The sequence below is a fragment of the Doryrhamphus excisus genome, linkage group LG7 (genome assembly GCF_037039965.1).
Source record: "Doryrhamphus excisus strain RoL-2023G ecotype Guam linkage group LG7, RoL_Dexc_Guam_v1.1, whole genome shotgun sequence".
In the NCBI taxonomy this organism is placed as follows: domain Eukaryota; kingdom Metazoa; phylum Chordata; class Actinopteri; order Syngnathiformes; family Syngnathidae; genus Doryrhamphus; species Doryrhamphus excisus.
In genome coordinates, this window is record NC_136363.1 from 15877002 (window position 1) to 15901181 (window position 24180).

The 24180-nt window shown below is 41.4% G+C and overlaps 1 protein-coding gene across 10 annotated transcripts in view; it reads right to left on the minus strand.

Moving 5' to 3' along the window:
• Window positions 1-24180, minus strand: part of kiaa1217 (KIAA1217 ortholog) — a 96305-nt gene that overhangs the window by 50985 nt on the left and 21140 nt on the right. For 3 of the 10 annotated variants that reach the window (XR_013627750.1, XM_078792247.1, XM_058060859.2), the window contains exon 1: window positions 18025-19126. The exons of 1 other annotated variant lie outside the window; for it this stretch is intronic. Coding sequence is in view for 7 of the 9 variants with exons in the window: in XM_078792247.1 (XP_078648373.1) it covers window positions 18025-18343 (319 nt within the window). In the remaining 2 variants the exon portion in view is untranslated. Of the gene's footprint in view, window positions 1-6213; window positions 6353-18024; window positions 19127-24180 lie in introns of those variants that run through there. 6 more of the 10 variants (XM_058060855.2, XM_058060853.2, XM_058060852.2 and 3 more) reach the window with 3 other exon arrangements.

The following is a 24180-nucleotide window of genomic DNA, read 5'->3' on the forward strand; positions in this document are numbered from 1 at the left end:
CGTTGGAGAGACTACATATCCCAACTGGCCTGAGAATGCCTCAAGACCTTCTGCCGGTTGGACGTGCCCTGAACACCTAACCAGGAGGCATCCTAAGATACCCAAGCCACCTCATCTAGATCCTCTCAATGCATACGAGGAGCGGTTCCACTCCGAGTCTCTCCCAGGTCACAGTGCTTCTCACCTTACCTTTAAGGGAGAACCCAGCCACCCTGCGGAGAAAACGCATTCTGGCCGCTTGTACTCATGATCTTGACCTTTCGGTCACTACCCAAACCTCATGACCATAGGTGAGGGTAGGAACGTAGATCGACTGGTAAATTGAGAACTTTGCCTTTCGGCTTAGAATGGAATGGAATGGCCTTTATTGTCATTACACAATATGTACAATGAGATTGGAGAGCTTCTCCTTTCAGTGCAATATTTAAGTTAAGAAAAGTATACAAAAAGTAAAAGTAAAAACAAAAGACAGTTTAACAAGATATATACAAGATATACACATAATATTGCACCGGAATATACATTAATTTTAGTGCACATGATGAATGGGTTTTAGTGCAAATAATGAATGGTGCATACAGATGAGTAAAACTCACATATGACTGTATTGTATTGAGTGTATTGAGTTGTTGAATGAATAAATAATGTTTTCGAGGTAGTAACAGAGGCGGTGATGGAAATATTACATATTTGCATTATGCTAATGACCAGGCTCGTTGTATGTCTGAGTTCAGGGTGGTAATGGCTCTTGGGAAGAAGCTGTTTCTCAGTCTGTTTGTTTAGCTTAGTTTGTTTGCTTAGCTCTCTCATTACCACACCGGACCGTTGTAGAGTCCGCATCACTGCAGATACCGCACCAATTCATCTGTCGATCTCCCTTATTGGTGAGCAAGACCCTAAGATACTTAAACTCCTCCACTAGGGGCAGGATCTCATCCCGACGCGGAGATGGCAGTCCATCTCTTTATATCTTTTTAGAACATTTGAATCCCACTTTAAATCATACTATTATGAGCAATGAACTTCTGCCAACCTTGAAATAAAAAAAAATGTTCGGGAAATTATGTCGGGAAAAATTGTAAAATATTATGTGAGTCAAGTCAACATATTATGGCAATAATGTCAGAATATTACGAAAATAAAATTTAGGAGGGTTATTTAAGAGGAAATGTTAAATATTTGTGAGATTGAGAAAAAAAACACAGTAAATTTGAGAAGATGAGCAAAGACCAAAGTTTGTACTCCTAATACATTTGAGTATGTGGCCTCAGATGGAAAAAGTTTGGACAACCCTGCTGTAAGGCAAAGCCAGCAATAACAACGGTTTTGCTTTTAGGACTGAGAGACTGTGACTCACCTCTTGAGCAGTAAAAGCATTATTTATTGGGATCTTACCGTCTTCTGCTGGGTTTGTTTTGCAGAGCGTTTGGCAGGTTATTTCTTTCTCAATTACCTCAAAAACCTGATAGACAAAAAGCTTTGCAGTCATAATGAATTTATTCTAACAATGGCTAGATTTACATGCAATCTGTGAATGGGTTTGTTTGCGGTCACAAATCCAGCAGAAGTTATCACCTGCCTTTACAGCACCCTTCTGTTTTAATGCAGCACTTTACTATCTTTCTGCTAATTGTTTGGTCTTTACAAGCCACAATGTTACTGTTTGGTTTGCTCTAAAACACACTCTCATTAAGCTTTCCCAGCTGTAACAGACAAAAAAACCAACAACATGTTACAAAATGTATTGTGGAACCTAAAACAAATACATGTTCAAACAAATGTGTTCAAATAAAATATAAAAAATATTATCCCTGTCTGATTGTAATATAATCTTTTCAGCTTACAGCCATGCATTGTTGAGACAACTTATACTGAGACTAAGTGGTCTGTAATTACCGACATAAAAAACACAATTGGTGGGTTTCTATGCCGTAAATGAGTTTCAATTGAAAAAACCAAGGACGACTCAAACTTTGGTTTGGCAAACCAAGCATACTGTAATTGGTGGTCTCTAACTAGTGAAATAGAGACTAAGCCATGCATTGCTGGCAGTAAATTCCTATTGAGATAGTAACTGCAGTAGAGTCCTTCTGCTGCTCTACAGCCCTCTATCAACTGGGTTTAAGCTCCTTCAACAAACCAAGAAGATACCAGAAATAATCAGGCTAATTCACAGGCTAACACACTGGAAACGTGAAAGTTCATCCATAAGGTCCAAACATACAAAAACTGAATCAAGGAAATCATGTAAATGGTGTGGAACCTAGGTTAGTGTCCACTCTGATCGGCATGATTTTCAGTTAACATTGAAAATGTACGTCACATTTTTGACTCTCGCCAGCCAGCCAATAACAGGTCACATATAGACAAACAACCATTCACACTCACATTCATACCTATTTGGAGTCGCCAATTAACCTAGCACGTTTTTGGAATGTGGGAGGAAACTAGAGTATGGAATAATATGTGCAATATAATTCAAAACTGGAATTGGTGGGGGTTGCTCTCGCTGCCACGTTGTGTCTTTGGCAAGAGTCATACCATGATTGATGTCTTCAATGACCTTAAATGTTCATTCATTTTCAGTCATCATTTATAGGTATTTATATACATGCTATTTCACTCTAGGTCGTTACCAGTGATGGGAATAACAGCGTTTAAATAAACAGCGTTACTAACGCCGTTACTTTTTTCAGTAACGGGTAATCTAACTAATTACTTTTACTGTCAGCATAACGGCGTTACCATTTTCGACACCCCGTTACTGCACGTTACTGAAGCCGCCTAAAAATATATCACCGACTTCATAACTAATCTGCAGCGCAGTGAGAGTGTGAGAGTGTTGCAGAGTGACAAGGGAGGGGTGAGATAACCACATGAGCAATGAGGATTGGCTGAGGTTTAGTAAGATTGCGTCTTCACCCGCCCAATCAGAGAACTTGAGTGGGCGAGTGTTTAGAGCACATAAGCAATGAGGATTGGCTGAGGTTTAGTAAGATTGCGTCTTCACCCGCCCAATCAGAGAACTTGAGTGGGCGAGTGTTTAGAGCACATAAGCAATGAGGATTGGCTAAGGTTTAGTAAGATTGCGCCTTCAGCCAATCAAAGAACTTGGGTGGGCGGGTGTTTAGAGCACATCCAAAGATACAGCATAGCCAGAATGGTGAGTGAGGAGGACTCTAGTGAGAAGACAGCGTTTGCCAAATGGAAGTACAGACACTACTTTAACCTCGTTGATGTCAAAGGTAAAATGTTCACGTCCAATGTACATTATGTCCCTGAAAAAAAACTTTGTCCACGTCTTGTGTGAGCAACTCAAACCCACAGAAACACCTGCCGACTGCAATAAATTCAAACCTCTGTAATGGTATCTGTCTTTGCAGTGGGGGGGGGGGGGGGGGGGCAGCAGGGGCAAGTAATGCAATAGTTACTTTTACTGGTAACTAGTTACTTTTGTAGTGGAGTAACTCAGTTAGTAACTCAGTTACGTTTTTGGAGAAGTAACTAGTAACTATAACTAATTACCTTTTTAAAGTAACTAAGACACTCTGTAAAACTGTCTTCCAAAACGTCTTGTGAGGGAAATTAAACAAGAACCTGTTATAAGTTCAAGCCTGAAAAAATATCATGAAACAATTTGACACTAGGAAAATGTTGTTATTATCTTTTATTAACGTTGGTAACACTATATGGTTGAGGTGGAGTAGGAATGGCAAAGCCATGATGAAGTCTAGACTGGGAAAATGTGTATGGAAAGCAACCAAGAAGACAACTTCCCATTTGAAGGGGAAACGGCATGAAGAGATGATGTGGTGTATGGTGGGTCAGTACACCGATTGTCAAACAACTGGTATATGGTATATATACGGCAGCTTACACTTGTGTTTTAATGGGGTTTAATAAAAGGAAAAAAATATTGCCTTCCAATTGTTGGCCCATTATCACGGCATTACAATCTTTCCCAAATGGGAATCTCATCCTTCTGCAGGCCTTTCCATTATTATACTTCCTGTCCAGCGTGCATTGCAGTATTTACACGGTTCTGTCGACTTATCAGTCACAGGAACGACTTCTTCAAACACATCATGCATAGACACAAAGCAGGCTTCCTCCTAAACTATACTTGATGGCGAGCTAACGTGGCGGCTGCTCCAAGAATAGTCCATCCTAACAAAAACATCCTGTGTCTCACAGGATTTACACAAGGAACATTTTCATTATTATAATCGTGACCGTCTGCAGTAATTATAAAATCTAGTCATCATAGTGACTCAACAGCGGGTGGCCCTCTACGGTCCAGAGAAAACGTAAAAAAAGAAAGACGGGGCAGCAGGTTGTTTCGCTGCACTCATAGATTTTTATAGAGATGATTCACTTTCAAGACTTCCTTCATTCACAATCATAGACTCTTGAAATTATATTTTAGTTATTCATTATTCATTTCATCTCTCCTTGACCTTTCAGTCACCCAGAGACAACTGGTTATTGTCCGGTGACTTGTGGGATGTTCTGCTCCAATCGTCTTAACGAGTGGATGGACGGGAGAGGAAGACTGATGTTTACACTGGAAGAAAGGAGCTTGGGGGTTTCATAGCACCAAGAGAGTCTGTGGGTGTGGAGCGTTTCTCTAGGACTGCCCTCCCACCAGTGACAATGAGCAAGCTGGACATAGAAGTGACTTCACCAAATAGGTGGAGTCCTCAAGTATGTGGCCAGACCATAAACATCGAGAGGACGCTAAGGAATGAGGATGCAATGGTGGCTTTTTAACTTCTGTGTTTGCCGCCTGCTTTTTTGTACAGCAAAGCAGGTGGGAACGAACTCTTGTTTTCTCACCACAGCATTGAAGTGTGTCCAGACAACATGAGACCCATTGTGGATATCACATTAAAATGTGATGGGAAAGAAGGAAAGAACAGGATGGACACTAATGCTTGATGGATAATTTCCAGCTCAACTGGGCGTTATGGCACTGTCCAATGGCATTAAACAAGATCTTAATAGAAACATGGAACTGGAACAAATGTCTTCATGGTAGTGTCATGAAGTCTGCCATTGACAAAACTGCCTTTTGGAGAATTGAGACTTTCAGTGAAAGTGTGATAAAACGCTGCAGTGATGCCATGTGAGTTGGCTCATGGCCCAAAGAGGGATGACGTCTCAGAGAGATCACATCATTTGAATGATCCGTGGCAGCCATCAGGCCAAAGTGTTGTCATCAGGCAGGTAATAAAGTGGTCCACACAGACGCTGATCATGACCCAATGTGAGAAATACGGCGTTTGCCTTTACTTGTAAAAAGCCAGCAGCTCATATGCTCACAATTAAGAAAAATAGCTTGGCTGAACTGGCAACCTGCTGCCAGCACCTTCCACTTAGTAACATCTTTCTCTGGTCTCTTTACAGATGACATCTTCCTAGATCGGCACTGGGCCAAATGCACAGGAAACTTGTGAGAGACAACCAGATAATGAAGCATGAGCTTCGGTATGATTGTTCAAGTACTTACTGGTTATGTAAGCTTGGACATATTAGGCCTATTGGATTTTCCACTGTGATCCTGTCAGTGTCATAAGAATATTTAAATCAAGCTGGACAGTAGCTGACACTTTCATAAGTAATAACATTTGCTCTACAGGTGCTAATTTGTACATCTTTACAAGTTCCTCATACGAATGTCTTTCAGCCTGCCATATAACTGTTTGCAAGAAGGTGTGCAAATGTTGCTTTCTGATCACATGATCAGACTTCTCCACACACGGCCAAGTCTCATGCAAGCCTGACTCGTAGTCACCCGTTACTGTATGACCGAATAATGATGATGATGATGATGATTTGTGTCATGTAAGATATCGATGCAACAAAAACAAAATAGATACATATTGTTAAAAGGATATGCACAAATCTTTGAGAGCCTCATAGCCCCCCTCTCTAGCCCCTTTAGTCTAATTAGACACAGCCACACACACATTAGACGGCCCCAGTCTACTGCTTTACTGAATGGTTGGCTGCGGTTCAGTTCAGGCCAAAAAAAAGAGCTATGCAAAACAAGCTTTCAGAGGCAGATGGAGGCTACCCACCAGTAAAGAACACAACAAACTACAAAGGGAATGCTGTTAAAAATGACAGCAAAGGCGCTTGTGTATGGACAACTTCCAGTCCAAAGATTCTAAACGGGATGTAGGATACATGCACCAAAGAGACAGGACTCACCGTAGCTTTCTGGGACTCCCTGCGTCCTTATTTAAAAGCAGGTCAAGCAAACACGGTGACAGCAACTTGATGACACAGCGGCGGTCCCAAAACTTTTTCGCTCTCTCCCGGCAGAACCGCACACTTTCCCAAGTCCCACTCCCTCTTTCCCTCCCCCTTTCGCTCTCAGCTCTCACTTCAGCACTTCCTGGGCTGCTCCAATCAGGTCATCCAACACGCTATGCCCCCCTCCCTCCTGATGCTTTGCTCAGTCGTTGTTGGGAATGGATTGTCACATGTACGTACATTCCTGCTGTGTGTGTGCGCACATTCCGAATCAGAAGTATAATGAAGAAGTAAAAGCACATGCAAAAATGAACAGAAGTTGGCGACCGGGATGGAACTTTCTCTTCAAATCCAGGAGCTTGCTGTTACAAACCACAGTGTGGCTCAAGCTATGGTGGCCCCCAGGCGCCAAACACATACTGCCTTGACCGCAATCTCTTCATCAATACCTCAAAAGCCCTGACGGTAATTGACTACTATCCAGACCCACTCTGTATCGGGTAAAAGTTGGGATGGAGGTGACATGTGGGGGTGCAGAGCAAGGAGGTGAGAGGTGACATGTGGAGGGGGGAGGTTGACAGGAGCACACTGAGCTTTTGTTGCCGTTGTCAACACCTTCATCATTGCACCATGCTAACAGCTTGTGACCTGCAGAAGACACTCACTTCTTTGGTTTTTACTTCTCTTGCACGTACATTCCTGATCACAATTTCAAGACCAGTTTAAAAATTGTGAGAATTTACATTTTTCACTGTTAAGTGTTACTCTTAAGAGGGTTCTAAGTACAGCTTCAAAATACACAAAAAGATAGAGTGCAACAACAACAAAAAATGTGTAACAATTTATAGCAAACAACCAAGTGAAATAGGCTGGATCAAAAGTCCACCGCCTTTAAAAGCCAAAATCTTGGCAAAAGGTTTCAGTCAGGTATTCACAAAAATTTTTTTCTCTCTTAGAAAGCAGTTGGATTGTTGAGGTGCATAAACATAAACACCATTGTTGCTGAGGTTGAATGCAGTAAGACAGTCATTTTAAACTTCATAAAAGATCCTAAGGGTTTTGGAACAAAAATGTCAAGTGGTAGAGCCCAAAAAAATTAATCTGCCCTGAGTCAGAAGGATCTGGCTGGCTGTCGTCAAGTATGATCCTCAGCCCAAATGAAGGTAGTTACTGGTGTAGTCCAATAACCATCTGACCATCTGAGAGAGAAGTGTTTTAAGAACAAAAGAGATCTTCAAAGGTCTCGTCTTCTCACAAAATCACCCACTTGAAATTTGCATGAGAGCACTAAACATGGGACATTGAAAGATGGAAGAAAGTTTGATTCTCTAACACTAACTAAGAGATCCCTCCTGAGATGTTTTCCACATGGCACAGTGGAGGATGATCTGGGGTGATTTTTCCTTCAATTGAATGATAGAGTTTCAGGTTGTGCAGTGGCATCAAACGGCATCCAGCTAAACTGAGATGGTGCAGGGGGAATCCCTTATGACTGAAGACCCTTGTCTGTGTGGTAATGACAAATGCTTTTTCAACAGGACAACACTGCAGTTCACATGCCCACCTGACAAAGGACTTCTTCCAGAGAAATACTCTCTACTCCCACTCTCAGCAATGCTGCACAAAGAAGTGCAGAATATAGAAGATCTAGAAAGCTTTCTGTGGGGGTTATCATGTGTATCTGCTCTACGGGAGTCCACAACATAAAGTTTTGATCATCTGATGAACAGCTTTCATTTTAATCCTTGCTTGCAATAAAATGTTCCCTGAATCATTTTTTGTCTCAGTCCCATTTCTTCTTTTTGCATTTTAGAGCTCTACTTAGAACCTCCTTAAGATTCAACAGTGCAAAATTCTTGCAATTAAAATGTGATTGCAATTTTTCAACTGGCCTTAAATTTTTGATCCAACTGTGTCTGGCACATGTTGGCCAAGTGGTTAGCATGTACATAGTCCACACAGTCACAATATCGGGAAGACCTGAGTTTTGAGTTTTGAATTGCCGCTTTGGAATCTTTGTGTGGAGTTTGCATGTTCTCCCCGTGTGTGCGTGGGTTTTTCCCATCGGTACTCTGGTTTCTTCCCACATTCCAAAAACATGCTAGGTTAATTGACAAATCCAAATTGTCCATAGGTATGAATGTGAGTCTGACTGGTTGTTTGTCTATATGTGCCCTGTGATTGTTTTAGCAACCAGTCCACAGCTGACTCTTGACCAAAGTCCGCTGGGATAGGCTCCAGCATGCCTGCAACCCTAATGAGGATAAGCAGCATACAAAATAGATGGATGGATGTGTCATATTTAGACCAGGTTCTCACAATAATTTAGTTGCAAAGAAAGGCAATGTTGGTCATATACTAGTACAGTAACTCACAGATATTTTAGGTTGTTAGAAAAACATCTATCCATTAATATCCACGTGGTTATGTTGTATGTGTGAGACCTTTGAGCATGGAGCATGTGTGAAAGTCGTGAAGTGGATTTCACCCCCAAGAGAGCAAAAGCTTATTCTTTTAATCTTAATTGATGGCAGTTATAAAAACTAATAATGACACTCACTCATTTTAATAGTAGATGAAAAATATAGAATGTTTCTGCACAATTGAAAGCCTCACTTGATAGTATGGGCTACTATGGAAAATAATCAATCGCAGTGTATGAGCCAGTCAATTGTAGAGTGGAGTTTTTGTTATTTATGCTAGGATGCACACCTTAAATATTGTTTGAAATTTGAAATTGTAATATTTATTTTAATCAATTGTTGTTGCTATTTTTGTTTCAAATAATGGTACTGCTGATTCTAAAAATTCCATTCAGGTGTGCGGCCACACACACGTTGGGGGAGGTACCTACACCTATCTGCACATACACGCAGGTAGACTTTCAGAAAATGTGCATAACAATGAAAATAAGGCCTCATGTGAAATGAACTAAAATTATCCTGTCAATGGCCACTCACATTATCTTTCTTATCCACATGTCATCTTTTTGTCCAGAAACAGTCTCTGGCTGTCCCCTGAATGTGAGTCAGTAGAGCCATTCTTAGACGACAGCGCCAGATTGTAGTGAGGAAACATTCATCTTGCTGTTTAGTCTGGGCACCACACGTTGGAGCAGCAGAGACCTTCTCCTCTAGTTTACACAGTCGCAATTACATATGCAAGTGGGCTGTCGTAAATGTGCTTCATTGTTTTGGGGGCTGAGGTGCACACAAGACTACAAAGCATGAAAAGAAGAAATATGCGCTGTCACTCCCTCTGTGGGTTAGGTGAGCCTGTGGAGAGACGCCTGTGTTATCAACAGAACATATGCTCTGATGATAACACAGAATATGGCACCCCAGAGCTCTGAGTCATTTATGGAGCCCATAAAAGGGGTGTGGGTACAATATTTGCGTGGTCTTGAAGGAAATGGAGCAACATCACTTTCTTCCTGCATGAGCAATAAACAGGTACGAGCTATCCAGTTAATCCCACTGAAAATGTTGAAAAGAAGCCAATCAACATATTTGGGTTTGACAGTTTTAGCAGGTGAAGATTACTGTACACCTCTCGCTCTTTCGCCAAGTGTGTCTTTTGAAGAAGCCACGTTGTCAAAGAGCCACAGGTGACCACTGGAGAAGACAAAACCGTACTCAATTCACTGAGAAGGCTGTGTTGACTCACAGATGGCTGCCTTTCAGACAAATGTCAGTAGACTGAAAGGGGAACGCAGCACAGCAGGCTCATGCTGTCAAAAACAGCCGTCATAAAAACTTAATAGAACACACTTAAACAACCTGTCATCTGAGCATGATGGTAAAAGCAACTCAAATGATGTAAAGATGCTTAAAGTAGACCTATATACCAAGGACTTCCGGACAGCTGCCGAACCCCACTTCCTAATTTTGCCGGTACAGGAGGATGAATTGTTACTTCTGATTCTTCAACACGGCGTCAGATTTCAGCAACAGTTTAGCGGACAGTCCGGCTTCATATTGGCTTGTGTTCACAAAACAGTGCAGTGTGAAGTGCCGTTGACAGATGAGTACATTTTTCTATTGCTGCCTGGGAAACAGTAACTCCAACCACTTCTGCCCGATGCTTGCCTCTTTAGGAAAGCTAAACAATTTTAAATTCCCCTCACATCTGAACAAACATTTCCTGGGAGCCATTGATCTGTGCTAACACTGTGAAATCTTTGAAAAGCGAAGCAGAGTGGAGGAGAGGGTAGGCGTGTGGGGCATGCCCATATAAGGCAGTCTGGGTTGCGTTGACGTCAGTGGAACTAGGTGTTGAAATACAGCGTGCAGAGCCATCCAAAACTACCAAAAGCACATTATCTGACACGTTGGCATCATTTAACATGAGAATACAACACTGTAACTACATTATACGTATGTCAAAAAAGTGGAAAAAGCACAATAGGTCCCCTTTAAATAAAATAATGGCCCATATGTCCAGAATTGTATGCATTTACATAAAAATCTTCCTGATCTCCTGACTGTGTGGCCAACATTGTAACCACTAGGCCACTCACTATGCTGGTATAACCCAGCAGGCAAGTGTACTGTTTCTGACATAGAGCTAAAAATAGCATGTTTAGTCTAATTTTCAAGGGCTTTCAAGGGCATATATGAGTTACGGTTCTTAGTAGAATGTATTTAGAGTGACAGATAAAATAATGAGCCATTCATAGAATGCTTTACATAGTGTATGAAGAACATAGTTGATGCATACTGTTGCTATGGCGATGCTTATGCAGATGTAGGTTGCAAATAAAGAAATAAGTCACTAGTGGATTAACAACAGCTCCCTTTATTGCTACTCTGCAGAATATTTCAGCCATGAATAATGGATAAATTGTGGTTGCTCGTCAAATTACCAGCCAGCTGTCGCTTCAATCAGCAAGCTGCCCCTCATGCTCACTCCTGATCGCAGTAACACTCACCGTAATCACACCACAACAAACAAATGTCTTTTGAAATATGCAGAGCTGACAAACACCTCCAATATTTTCTCCGTGGGGGATGTGGTGATCTACAATAAAGATTACAGTTCTTTGTTTAGCTTTACATGCACTTTAAAATGACACACTTTATACTAGAATTGTGTCATCATTTTACTTTCCCTGATCGTCTCATCAGAAATATAAAAAAAAAAACTGTGACATGAACGGTGACATGTTGAGTCTATGGAGCGAAATTGAGAAGTACATATCCACTCTTCCATCTGTGAATTACATAGAGGCGAACAATCAGCGAGGTTTTTAAAGATTTAGCAGGTTTTCCCATTCATTTATTTATTTATCTTTGTCGATCCACCACAAAAACAATTGACCAATGCAGATTGCCACTTTTTTTAAAGGATTTGGCACCATTTACTGACTAGGATTGGGAAAATTCGACCATATACGACATAAATTTAGCCCACAATAGAGATTTTAATTCTATCGTGAGAATGCATTTCATGAAGAAATCCAGCGCAGCTGAAGAATGTCCTTCATGGTGCCTAGCTGCTCCTCTAACTTACTAAATCCACGCCTCTATGGAGGCAAATAAATTCCATTTACTACATAGGACGAGGCCTAGCTCAGCACACACACAGGGGGAGCAGGAGGAGACAGAGACGTTATTTTTTCCAGCAACATTTCTGTCATCTGGGTTTTTTGTGATACCCTTTGTCACAGTTAGGTGTCAAAAGTCTTTGTCCCTCTACTTTCCAATCATAACCATCAATAAAAATCACAATAAAATCACACACATGCCTTTAATTAGGAGTGTGACGAAATATCAAAATCGGATGGTACTGGATAAGACAGTATGAAAGAAGTCTCTCACCAAAATTTATTTGTAATTGGTGGAATTATGCTGCAAAAGCTAAACTGTGAAATTATTTTTGTTTTTGTTCCACCCTAACGGTAACGTTATCGTGAGCCATGTGTCAGGAATCGTATTATTTCGTGAGCTACCCAGACATCCCCAGTCCTACTATTAAAGCAGTAGAACTGTCCCATCGGCAATAATTTCAGCACATGTAGTGCCAAATGTATTCATGGCAAGCTGCCACAAATAAATAAATGTACACTGTAAAACATAACATGGAGCTTAATAAAAAATACCAAGTGAACCTAACTAACTTTTCGTCAATCTGTTACGAACACTCAATTTAAGCAAGTACCATGTAATTAGAAGATGAAAAAGTTGAAGAACTCAGTATGTCTCAGTTGTATTAATGTAGAAAAAATAAGTTATTAGTGAGATGTGTTTAGTTGATCAATTCACACATGCGCAAAGGAGCCCTCATCTATTTGGCGCTTAATTAACTTCCGTGTCCCGACAAGTGCAGCGAGCGGATGTCCATGCTACTGAAGTGGTCACTTTTGTCGGGATTGCTTTGATTCCTGTGCTTCGAACGCTTTGGTAAGTAAATATGTCACTCTTTCACAGATGAACGATTGTCTTTTTATTAATAAGTGCGCAGTTCATTGAGTTTTTAATTCGGGCTAATGTTAGCTTAACTGAGCCATACAACAACACGAGGGGAGGAGGAGTTGTATGTGGACAAACAACTGCATTAGAAAGCGGTAAAGAATATGTCACTTGCTATTGACAATATCTTAAAATGCATAACTATTGAAATCTGTCAAGAAAAAAAGCAACAGAACGCCACATTTAAGGATAGAAATTAAACCATTACCATTAAACCATACAACCGTGGCGACATCCTGTTGCAAATTTGGACCATTGCGATTAAATAAGTTTATGGGGTGCTCTAGCTAACACAGCCGATAGCACAGCATGCAGCTAGGATGCGTCGCGATACTTTTTTGCTTTTTATTTTGGCCCCACGAGCTGCCGAGGCAGCGGGTCTGATTTCACCCAGCTCAGTCCGCTGCTGCATACAGAGAGACCCGGACTCTTTTCGAGCGGCGAATTCAACTGTTCACATGTCGATTTGACCTCGTCCGTGAGTATGTATTTAACAAAGTGACACAACCCGTTACAGTAGTTGAGATATTGGGTGTCATACTCGGCTTGCTAGATTATTGTTCATGTTGCTCATGTCAAGGATATATAAATGTAAATACAGTAAAGTCTCGTTATATCGATATTCTCGGGAGTCGGAAAAAATACCGATATAACCGGACTATCTATATATCCGATCCTGCGCCGAACTGCATTAAAAGTGGGCAATAATGCACTCGACATTGTTCTATACTATAGAACAATGTCGAGCAGCTTAAATCAATCTTTGCTTAAGGATTTCAATACCAAAAAAGAACACGGCGAACGGCTGCTTCCAGTCAACTTTATTTTTCACACTTCCACCACCAGAGCACAGCACACACACAGATTCCCGCACTTCCTGGTTCACAGGTCATGCTCAACCCGCCCCACATAGCTGGCCAAACACATGCCTGCAACAGAAAAACCAACTGCGTTTGTGGTTTCTCTCGTGTGTATAGATTCTATACAGGCCAGAAGCAAACTATCTGCCGAATTTACCAGAAGGACATGATGAAACAAGTCTTGAAAATGACAGACAGACTCTTGTTGAAGAAATGAAGAAAAGAAGACCAAATGGCATCCTCATATCAAAAGTGATGGACTAACAACTCTAACAACATTGCATCATTTGATATACATGCTGTGATCAGTGATGATAACATGCAATAGATGCATTTAGATTTCATGCTCTAAAGTCGAGTCTTAAATCAAAATAGTGATACTTTTGATAGCTCAATATGACTCTGTTCTTTGCTTTTTCTTAGCTGGCTATATTGTAAATCCTTCCACTACCTCAATATATTCCAGGGTTTAAAATACATAAATGAATGACTGATTATTCTTTATATGATTTGAAATACTATAAACAACTTTTTAAAATTTACAAAACACATTAGCTGAATTTGCACATAGAATCACAAGGGATCGCCAGTACCAGTCTAACTTTTTACACAGTACCGGCTTGGAAATGAAATCAATAGTATCGCACATCGCTAGCATTCACATTACAGCAATGTTTACTTCTGTAAACACATGGAAATGTGAGCAACGTTGCGCTTTTGTGAATGCACATCACTTTCCAGACGCTTTGCGTTCATGTTGCATTTGTTTGGTAATGTGAACGACCACACAAAAAATGTAAACCAAAAAACTCTGAAGTGTGAAGTCTTCTTACACTTGCACAGACCTTTCAGCTGGGAAATCGGAATTCAGTTGGTTTAAACACAAAGGTGGTCTTAAATTACATTTTTACTTTACCATCCAGCTGCAGCCAATATCCTCTACTGTGTCTCTTGCCTCAGGAGCCAAGGAAACAAACACCTCCCCCAAATGACACCCCCGGAAGAAAAACAGTGCAGTCACAGTGTGTGTGTGTGGAGTGGGGGGTTGGGGGGTTACAATACACACTCATGATTAATCATATAAGCAAAGCTCTTTCTTCTTGCTCAGTGGCCCAATGTCTTGTCAGTCTCTTTTTGGAGGGATGAGTCACGTCCACTCACAGACTTCAGGTTCACGATGTCACGATTAAGCCACAGATCTCATTTCTCTAATGACTCACTGAGCTTCTCTTGAGATGCTCAGACAAGGTATTGTCCTGTCTTTCCTTGTGGCATTTGGAATAAAAGGTCTTAAAAGGTCTCTTTTGTTGCACTTTTCCAGCAAGCCTGAAGACTGATACTCTTGATAACTGTTATGTCAGCGCCATTAAAGTGATGACACCAGAAAAGAAACAGATGAAAGTTAAAGGGAGGCCGTAGTGACTGTAATCCTGACCCGTGACTTCAACCCCAAATTTGTGATCATATTCCAACACTTTAACAGGTTTACAAAGAAGTACTGTATTTCTGCAGCCTAATGTCAAGATTCTTCTAAAGAAATCCTGCCAAGACTTGCTTTGTAACAAATCTATGTAGAAAGTTCTCAACTGCTTTAGTTGACTCACAATCAGTCACTCACCAGGAGATGAGTTCATTTAAGAAACAGGGTTAAGAGCAAATCCTTGCATGATGGGGCATGATAACCCGAGGGCCCGCATAATGATACATTAGGTAAGTGACTTTCAGGTTGAGCAAGAACAAAAGTCATCCTGAAACAGCATGTTTGGTCAAGGTCCATATAGCGTAAATCTATAAGGCCTTTTGGAAATGTAGTTTTAAATGTACCAAACCATGATGAACTTCTCCCTGAGACCTAGGCTCTTTTCATTCATTATACTTCCTCAGGATGGAAGGTTGGAAAATTCCAGTAAAGTATGAAATTGTGCCCTTTGGCAAGCTTTCACACAGTGGAAATGTCACCTGTCACATGCACTTATTGTCTTTGCCTTTATATGAACCTGCAGTTCTTCTCTTCAGCTGCCAACATGCCCTGTAACTGGCATCGCCTTGAAGAGACGTCCTACTCTGGGGGATTGTCATAACTGGACTGGAGAAGTGCATTTGCAGCCAATGTCCAAAGTTTATCCAGTCCATCCAGTTCTATACCATTTATCGTATTCAGAGTGACTGGTTTTGATCCTATTTGCATGCCGTGGCTGATGATCATTCTGGCAAAATACAAGACAAAGAACAGGGACTAGACTTTTGTAAAAATGACACAATGAGAACATAGCAGAAGTAGACAAACCTTTTGGATAACTACGTCTTTGGTCCGAGACGACCAGTTTCTCTTACTTTTTAAGAGGACAATTTGGTTTACTTGATGAAGACCAAGAGACTCTGTCCTCGTTTGTATCCATGAGGACGCAACTACGTACATAGAACATCTGGTTTCCAGTACAAACCTGCCCCATTGTAACACACAAGCACACTTTTATGCAGGGAAGCATTCACGCACAGACACGGCTCAAAACCTGTTGGTTTCCAAGCATGCCTGGCTCACATTCCTGACCTCCTTCTGTCATTCTTTTACTTCACCCCCTTTCTGTCGCCTGCAACTCCCATCGCCTAACGCCTAAACCAACCTTCCTTCCACGACTGCTTTCTTTCTGTGTGACTGACAGGACGATGTGAAAAAAAACATCAACTGATGATACGACATGCAGACCTGGTTAAATTCCTGATGTAAGTGTGACCCGACACAACCATGAAGGCTGGCACCCTGCAGAGTTGGTAGTCTGGTGAGAGTGCCAAGAGGGAAGACTCTTTTTTTTCAACATATTACAGCCCCCTAATTTTATAATCAGCGGCCAAATGAGCGCAGCTACAGCACTGAGCACAGAGATTTTGCACAGAGACAAATATGTACGTCTCTGAGTTGTCAGACCCGTGCCATGGCGATACAGGGAAGCATACACAGGACTGCAGGAGACACTGATCAATTAGCCTCTGAGAATAAACTCGGTCTAAAATTTAAATGAATGGGGTGGTTGTACTGCTCCTGACAAGGCATGTAGCTGAATGGCTATAATGCCATTTTTGTGACTGCAAACTCAACAAAACACTACTGTTGCCATTACTATGAGTATCCTAGCAGGGCCTGAAGCAACAAGTGTCAGTGTGGTTTTTGAGGCTGATCTTGACTCAATAGATACTTAACAAAACACATTTCCTTTCCTGCAGGGAGGAACTCTAATAACAAACAGCGTGACCTACAAAGCCTCTTTTATATTGCTGACTTTTTCACAGCCAATGTTGTGTGGTCAAGACAGGTGACCTGATGATGAAAAAAAAACCACCAACACTTTTTTAAGTTAAAAAAAATAATAAAATCACTGCATTTCCTGATCAAATACAGTCGCGGGAGGGAATGCGCGAGCTGGAAGGAGCTGTCATTCCATAGACAGCACCAGCACCAGCTGGAGAGCAAGTCAAAAGCAAGATATTTTTATGCTCTGAATGAATGAATGAACTTGACTGCCAACATGGAGGATTATATATTATATATTAGCTCATCAAGAGGAGAGCAGACTTTTTCAACTAAGTATTAGAGCTTTTCCTGAAGAAGAATAGGGTGCATACTTCATATATGGACAAAGAGTAAAATCACAAATGTTTTTCAATTAATAAAAAAATAAATGAAAAAAAACAATTAGAAAACATTTTAACCAAAGTGAATTCTTCTTTTTTTTCTTCGCCCATCTCAATTATCTGTATCCATATCCGTAAAAGGAGTGGGTAGGGCATACACAGTGAGTGAGTGTGTTTAACCGGAAATGGGCAGAGCTTAAAGCTGTACATTATTTTTCTTAAAAGCACCTCGTGCAGTACGACATGCAGTTTACCAACTGACTTTATAGCCAAAATACCAGCCAAACCACTCGAAACAAGCAGACAAAAAAAAACACCTAATTGTGCCCGCTGTCTTCAAAAAAATGCACTGTGTAGTTATGAAACAAGTTTAAGATTGCAAGGTGCATACTGCTATTTTCTGTATGCCTAATGTGAGCCATACACGCCATTGTGCTCCTGTGCAAGTGTACCTAAAGTTGTTGAGTGTCTGCGCAGTGCTGCGCATTGCTCAATCGCACGTTATGGAACACGTTTACCAAGTCACTTTATATACAAACCAAAATAGAGGCGAACTGAAGAAAACCTAATAAAGTGGAGGCATAGTGAAAAAGGACTAGCTGTTTTCAACTTCTCAATTGCACCGTGTGAAGCACCGCTGAACCACTGCCACAGCACAACCTGTATTAACCTTTAAAAAACTCCAAAGGACCGCTGTGTCTCACCAGCCGTGAACCTCACCGAGCATCACTGTTCTCACCATGAACAATTTTTGACCTGACATAATGAAAGAGTTGAGTATTGAGTATATTTTTAAAATGGCTTACTTGGTCCAGACGCTTGTTCCTGTCTTGATGCTTTAGGTAGGCTGATTCTGCTCTTAGGAGGGTTGGACTCCATGGAGGGTCCCACCTCACCTGGGCCCAGTGCATCGCTTTGTGCTTTGTCCTGAGGCCCAGCAGCCGGTAGCGATTTCTGTCTGGCCAACATGCTGTCAGTGCCCGCCCTCATCAGCTTCTCACCCACGCTAAGCAGTCGGGCCTGACCAGCCAAAGCAGCTGTGCCAAGGCATTCCTTTCTGGGGGAGGGCAGTTTGGATATGGCCCCGGCTGACGGAGGCCGTGTCAGCCTGGAGGCTTTTGACATCCTGTGTTGAAGCAGCCAGGTAGAGCTCAGTCGTTGTGACTGCGGCTGTGTCCTGTAGATCCCCTCGGCTCCTGGTGGCTCTTCAGCGTGTTGTGACTGGTGCAGGTAGGCTGGGAGGCCAAAAGAGGGAGGGCACTTTTGGGAAGGCGAGCCCTAGGAGTGAAGTGGAGGGGGTGGGGTATTATTAGCTCTTTTGAAGGTGTTCTCCTCTCCTGGCGTGGCCTCCTGGGATCTTCCTCCAAAGCAAACTGTGTGTGTATGTATAAACCTGTGGGGTGGCGGAACAAGCTGTGCCAAAACTAACAGAGTCTAAGTTTCAAGTAACTGTTTAACTTTTGCCAATGTAGTCACTTCTTGATTGAGATTCTGATAAGGTTCTAGGCTTGTCATTCCTACCTTGTATTATGGTTTCCATGTGAATGTATTGGTCTCCTACTTACACTTTCTTTGTCTTTGCTCAGCAAGTAATCATTCCAGAAGAACCAGACAGAAAGAAATTTTAAGAGGTCAACAAAAAATGGTAAAAGAGAAGGTCCTCCTTCAGGTGCAGTGGCTCAAGCTGTTCCAGATGTGATCGCTCCGCTTGGTGTCGTCAGCGTGTCGTGTCAGTTCTCGTGCTGGTTCCACTCCCCCTCTTCTCTCCATTCATCATTTTATTTCTCTCCGCCTTGTGTCCCTGTAGTCCGGTTACTGTGCTCTCTTTTCCTCATGTCAGCCGACGATCCGGCTAGCCGAGTCAGGAATTGGATGCCCCCCGCTAGTGGGTGGAATTTACGGAGGATTAAAAAGCGCAAAAGGAGAGCCTGTGCATGTGTGCTGTGTGCGTCTATGTGATTTGCTGCGCCAAAAACATCAGCTGTGACAAGACAAAAAAAGGAGGGGGAAGCAGAAGTTGGAGAGGCGGCGAGGAGCAGAAGATCACAGCTTTGAGAGACTTCTTCTCCATGAAACAAATACAGTGCCCCTGTGACAAATTGCTAGGAGCAAACACTTGGCCTACACACAAAACCACAGCGATCAGTGCCAAACAAGCGCAACAAAGTATGTCGCTAGTAGGGCAACTTTCCACACCAAAGAGGATTTTGTGGCCATCGCTGGATTGCAAACATGCATTTTGCCGAAGCTCTAATTCATGAACTCTGGTCACACGGGTCATGACAGATGCTATTTCATCTCCTTGCCTCTGACACCTGTGTAATATGCTGCATGTGACACATTGCTCGGGGTCACCATTGCGTGCTCACCGACTGACCACCAGAAAATGGATTATAGATTGCCAAAAGGATCAAGTGTGGCCATGCAACATGTTACAAAAGAGTAACTATACCCAGTGGACCGAGAGCTTGGCTTCTCTCTGGATGCTGCTCAACTGAAAAACTTTGTATTCTCAACCCAGATAAGATTTTTCATCCCACTTTGGGAAAATTCCCAATGAATGAAGATGAATGTAAAGAAAGCATGTAAACATTAAAAAGATGTCACTTGTCAACACAGTGATGACAAGCATCGTGACTGTATGGAAATTAGATATTAATATGATGGCCATATCTCAATGGCTTTAGACGAAGCAAAGCAGATTGACCTACATAATTTCCCACTGATGACACATTCGGATTCAAAAGGACCTCATGGGAGTTGCTGCATGTCTGACGGATTTTGGAAAGGGAGAGAAACGGGACGAGGATAGAGAGCGACATTAGCGCGTGATTGGATATCGGAACATGTCGGATTGTATGAGTGCGTCACCGGTGAGGCTCAGTTCTGCTGTTCTTGCAACATGCTACCAGGGATTACGTCAAAGAAGGAAGACCAGGACTGCATATAGGTTTTACTGAAAGTCTCTCAGTATGGTTAGTCTGTACATATTTAGGAGTAGATGAAAGCGCTGTGTTGGGACTGGACTGGAACCCTCCCTGCCTTTAAGCCACTTCTTAAGAGTACAGTGTACGAACACAAACAGATCTCCGTTCAAAGGCTTTAAATAGCATCGTTTAGGGAAGGTTATAATTTCATTTTTCTACTTCAGCCAATGTTTGTGCACACTGTGATGGATTAGGAAAAGCATCTTACACAAAACAATAAAGCTTGATGTTAACGTGAAGAATGGCTACAATAAAGTACCACCAAAGATTTTCTATTTGAAAAGATACTGTGGTTTTGTATACTGGTAGATGATGATGGGAAACACACCTCAAAGCTCCTTTCTACATACTTACCAAGTAAAAAGAGAAGGGCAACTGAGATATTTAATTAGGGTGATGTGCTTATGTGCTGTCAAGAGTGCCACTGTGGTATTTCTGTAACTGACCTTTCAGTCTGCGAGTTATTATGGCGACCACAACAAGGGAAACTCAGCACCACAGACAACACCAATAAACTCTTCCAACCTTGTGTTTGTCCACACAAAGAGGGAAAATGCTACATGATCAAAGTGTCAGATTAATAACTGAGATAATCATTAAGATTGGGATGGTCGTATGTGGAAGAATGGAGCCAAAAAACAGCCCAAGGTCTGTAAAGGTTGGTACAATATGGCCACTATCCAATTTAAAACTCTTAAGTAAACTTTATAATCATTTGTTGATTTTAGTGTGTTTTTTTAAATACTTTGCCGTAAAAGAGATGCAACATAAATGGTTGTCATCAGTCAGAGAGTGATGATATACTATAAAGTACCAATATGAGACTCCAATGTAACAGTTTGAGAGTAGGGCATAAGGAAACAGCTGGGGGTTTTGGGGGTGTATCGCCTCATTGAGGATTACAGATGTCTTTCAAGCCGCCGGGGGTTTCCTCCCAGACATTCCATGGAAGGGTTCTCGCCCCATCATATCATGAGTCATTACTCACGAGGAGTCACCAACAAATCAGTCACTAGTAACACGGCAAGGCCAGCACAGACGTGCAACAGCATGTGTGTTCCAGTTGACAACAATGCAACACTGAAGCCCATTAGCAATTGTTATGGTCTCTGTGACACATTACAGCACAAAATCCATAAAATGTTTAACGTACAGCTTGTGTGAAATTGCTGCATCAGGAAACGAGTCAGTTGATTTCCTGTATTGGTGTGTAACACCAAAAGTCAAACATAGTCACCAGGAGCAGTGAAACTCCTCAGAACAACAACAATTTGTCACCAGAACAAGCAATCAATATTCTATCTGCAGCTTCGCAATCCAGTTCACGGCCAAAAACTTCCTGTCACTGCAACACTTTGTAACTGCTTTTCCAATAGGAATACCAGAGAAAGCTCAAAGGTACTGTATGCAACATGTCCAAAAAGTGGCAATGACACTAATTAGACCCAGAAGGTCAGACCCTTCTGCAGGGCAGGAGAGTGAGGCGTGACACACCCATAAATGCTTTTAATTAAGCTAATTACACCATGATATAATTCCTCCATCTCTGATACACTCCAGACCAAAATGTTAAGACCAGTACAAAAAAATGTACATGTTGCACTGTTGGATTTTAAGGAGGTTGTAAGGTGAGCTTCAAAATGCAAAAAGAAAATGGCAGTGAGTAAGCAATTTATTGCAAACAACAATTAAAGTGAAATAGGCTGATGAAAACATAGCCTCATGAATGTATTACCTGTCTTCCAACGTTACTGGCATGACAAGGTGATTTCACCTGAGATGTTTTCCACATGGAACAGTGGGAACACCACCATGATCTGAGGTGCTTCAGGTTGTGCAGGGGCGTCAAATGGCAGCTGGCTATGTGGAAATGTTGCAGGGGGCATCCCTCATGACTGAAGGCTGTTGTCTGTGAGGTAATTACTAGCTTTTTCAACAGGATAGCACTGCAGTTCACAATAGCTTCCTGACAAAGAACTTCTTCCCCAAAGGAATAACGTTACTCTTTTGGACCATCCTGCATGTTCCCCTGATCTAAATCCAATTGAGATAATCTGGGGATGGATGGCAAGGGAAGTCTCCAAAAATGCACATCAGTTCCAAAAAGTGGATGCCTGGACAAACATTCCCACTCGTCTTCTGTAAACACTGGCATCAAGCAAACCCAAACCAATTTTTGAGGTGATGAACAACAATGGTGCAGCTCCTCATTACGAGTCCTTTTAAAAAAAATGTTATTTCTATTTTAGGGGGACTTAAAAAAGGAAAACTGTAAGTTTTTTGGAATCGCATGTGTTCAGTGAAATATGCATTATTTATATTTATATGTGTTATTTATGTTATTATTATATCTTCTACGGAGAGAAAACAAATTAGCATGAGCGAGCTAGCAATGCTTGTCATGGGAGGTACCTACTGTATTTTTACACTAAAGCTCTAACAAAACAAAAAAAGCTTAAAAAAAACGCCATACAGTGTTCCATTTACATAACTGAATTGTATTGTAACTAAGCTACAGCATGTAGCAGCTAACATCCCAGCTCGTCCCAGCGTCACTCACAGACTGAACAGATGGAAGAGTGGATACCTAGCTCTCAGTTTTGCTACAGAGACTCAACAAGATGTTTGTTTGCTGTCAGCATTTTAAACTAAGGACTGGAGCACAAGTCTTGTGCTGGAAGACACAGCCATTCAAATGAAAGTGCACATTGTATGTGTTGTAACTGGGTCTATGCTGCTGTTGTTGATGGAAGTAGCGTAAGCTCCTGGGGCTGAATCAATGCTCCTAGGAAAGAAGTTTCAGTTTTTCTTTATCACAAATAAGGCAAGATACTGTTATTACATATTATCATTGTACTTGTCAATGCATGATCACAGCATGTATATGAAACAATACAACATTGTTACAGGTTATTTTTTTGTTAGAGGGCTTCGTAGTCAAAATAGGTAGGTCTTAATGACCTAAATTGTTAGCTAACTCATACTGATTCGTTTTCTTTTGGTAGAATGCACAGAAAAGGGAAAGAAATATGTGTTCTTGTTTCACATAAGGATTGTGAATGGCAGGCAAAATTCCCCAAAAGGTGCAGTTCCCCTTTAAAATTCAACATTGCAAAATGTAAATTCTTTGATCAGCAGTGTGGTGCTACTCACTGTCATAGCTCCAACAATCAAAGCTAATACATTGCATTAAAAGTGAAGTGGAACAAAAACCAGATAAATGATAAGACTGAGGGGATTCTCCAAGTGTGATGAATGAAAGTTCACGAGTGTGTGATCAGAAGTGAGTCAAATGATGCATGACTCAGTGATGTGACTTGTGGATTATTTTGGGGGGTGGGGGGACAGGACCAATTGGCCTACCATGACAAACAGAACTAAGGAAGAATCCATTGCATTTTAGTGCAGATCCAACTACAGGACCATATATTTGCCCCACTTGTTCATTATTTGGAACAGTGTTTACTTGAATCAGTGAATAATGAATTAGACTGAATGACTGAGGAGCCTTCCTTCCCTCCTGGTTGTTCTCTCTGGGGCCCTCATGTGGCCTGATGAGTCATTCTTGCTTTGTACCCTCATTAGATATGAACATGAGCCCTCCCAAACTAAACAGAATACACAACATCAACAGAATTCCTTTGAGATTATCTCCACTTGCTCAAATTTGTAATGCACTGGTCTGATGTAAACATGATCAAAATAATTATTCAGCTTGACTTTATCATGACTTATTATCTCTTGACTTTATTTTTATCCATTGCAAATACAGTAAAGTCTTGTTATATCGATATCGGTTATAACGAATTACTACTTATTACGATACTATTTTCATTTCCCGGCAAATTTCTTGTCTTTTATGATATAATTAGTTCCGTTAGTAAGATACCCGGTTATTATGATAATCCGGTTACTACGATGCGCTTTTCATTTCCCGCCAGCCAATTTGGTCTGCTTATATCGATACAAAAGCAG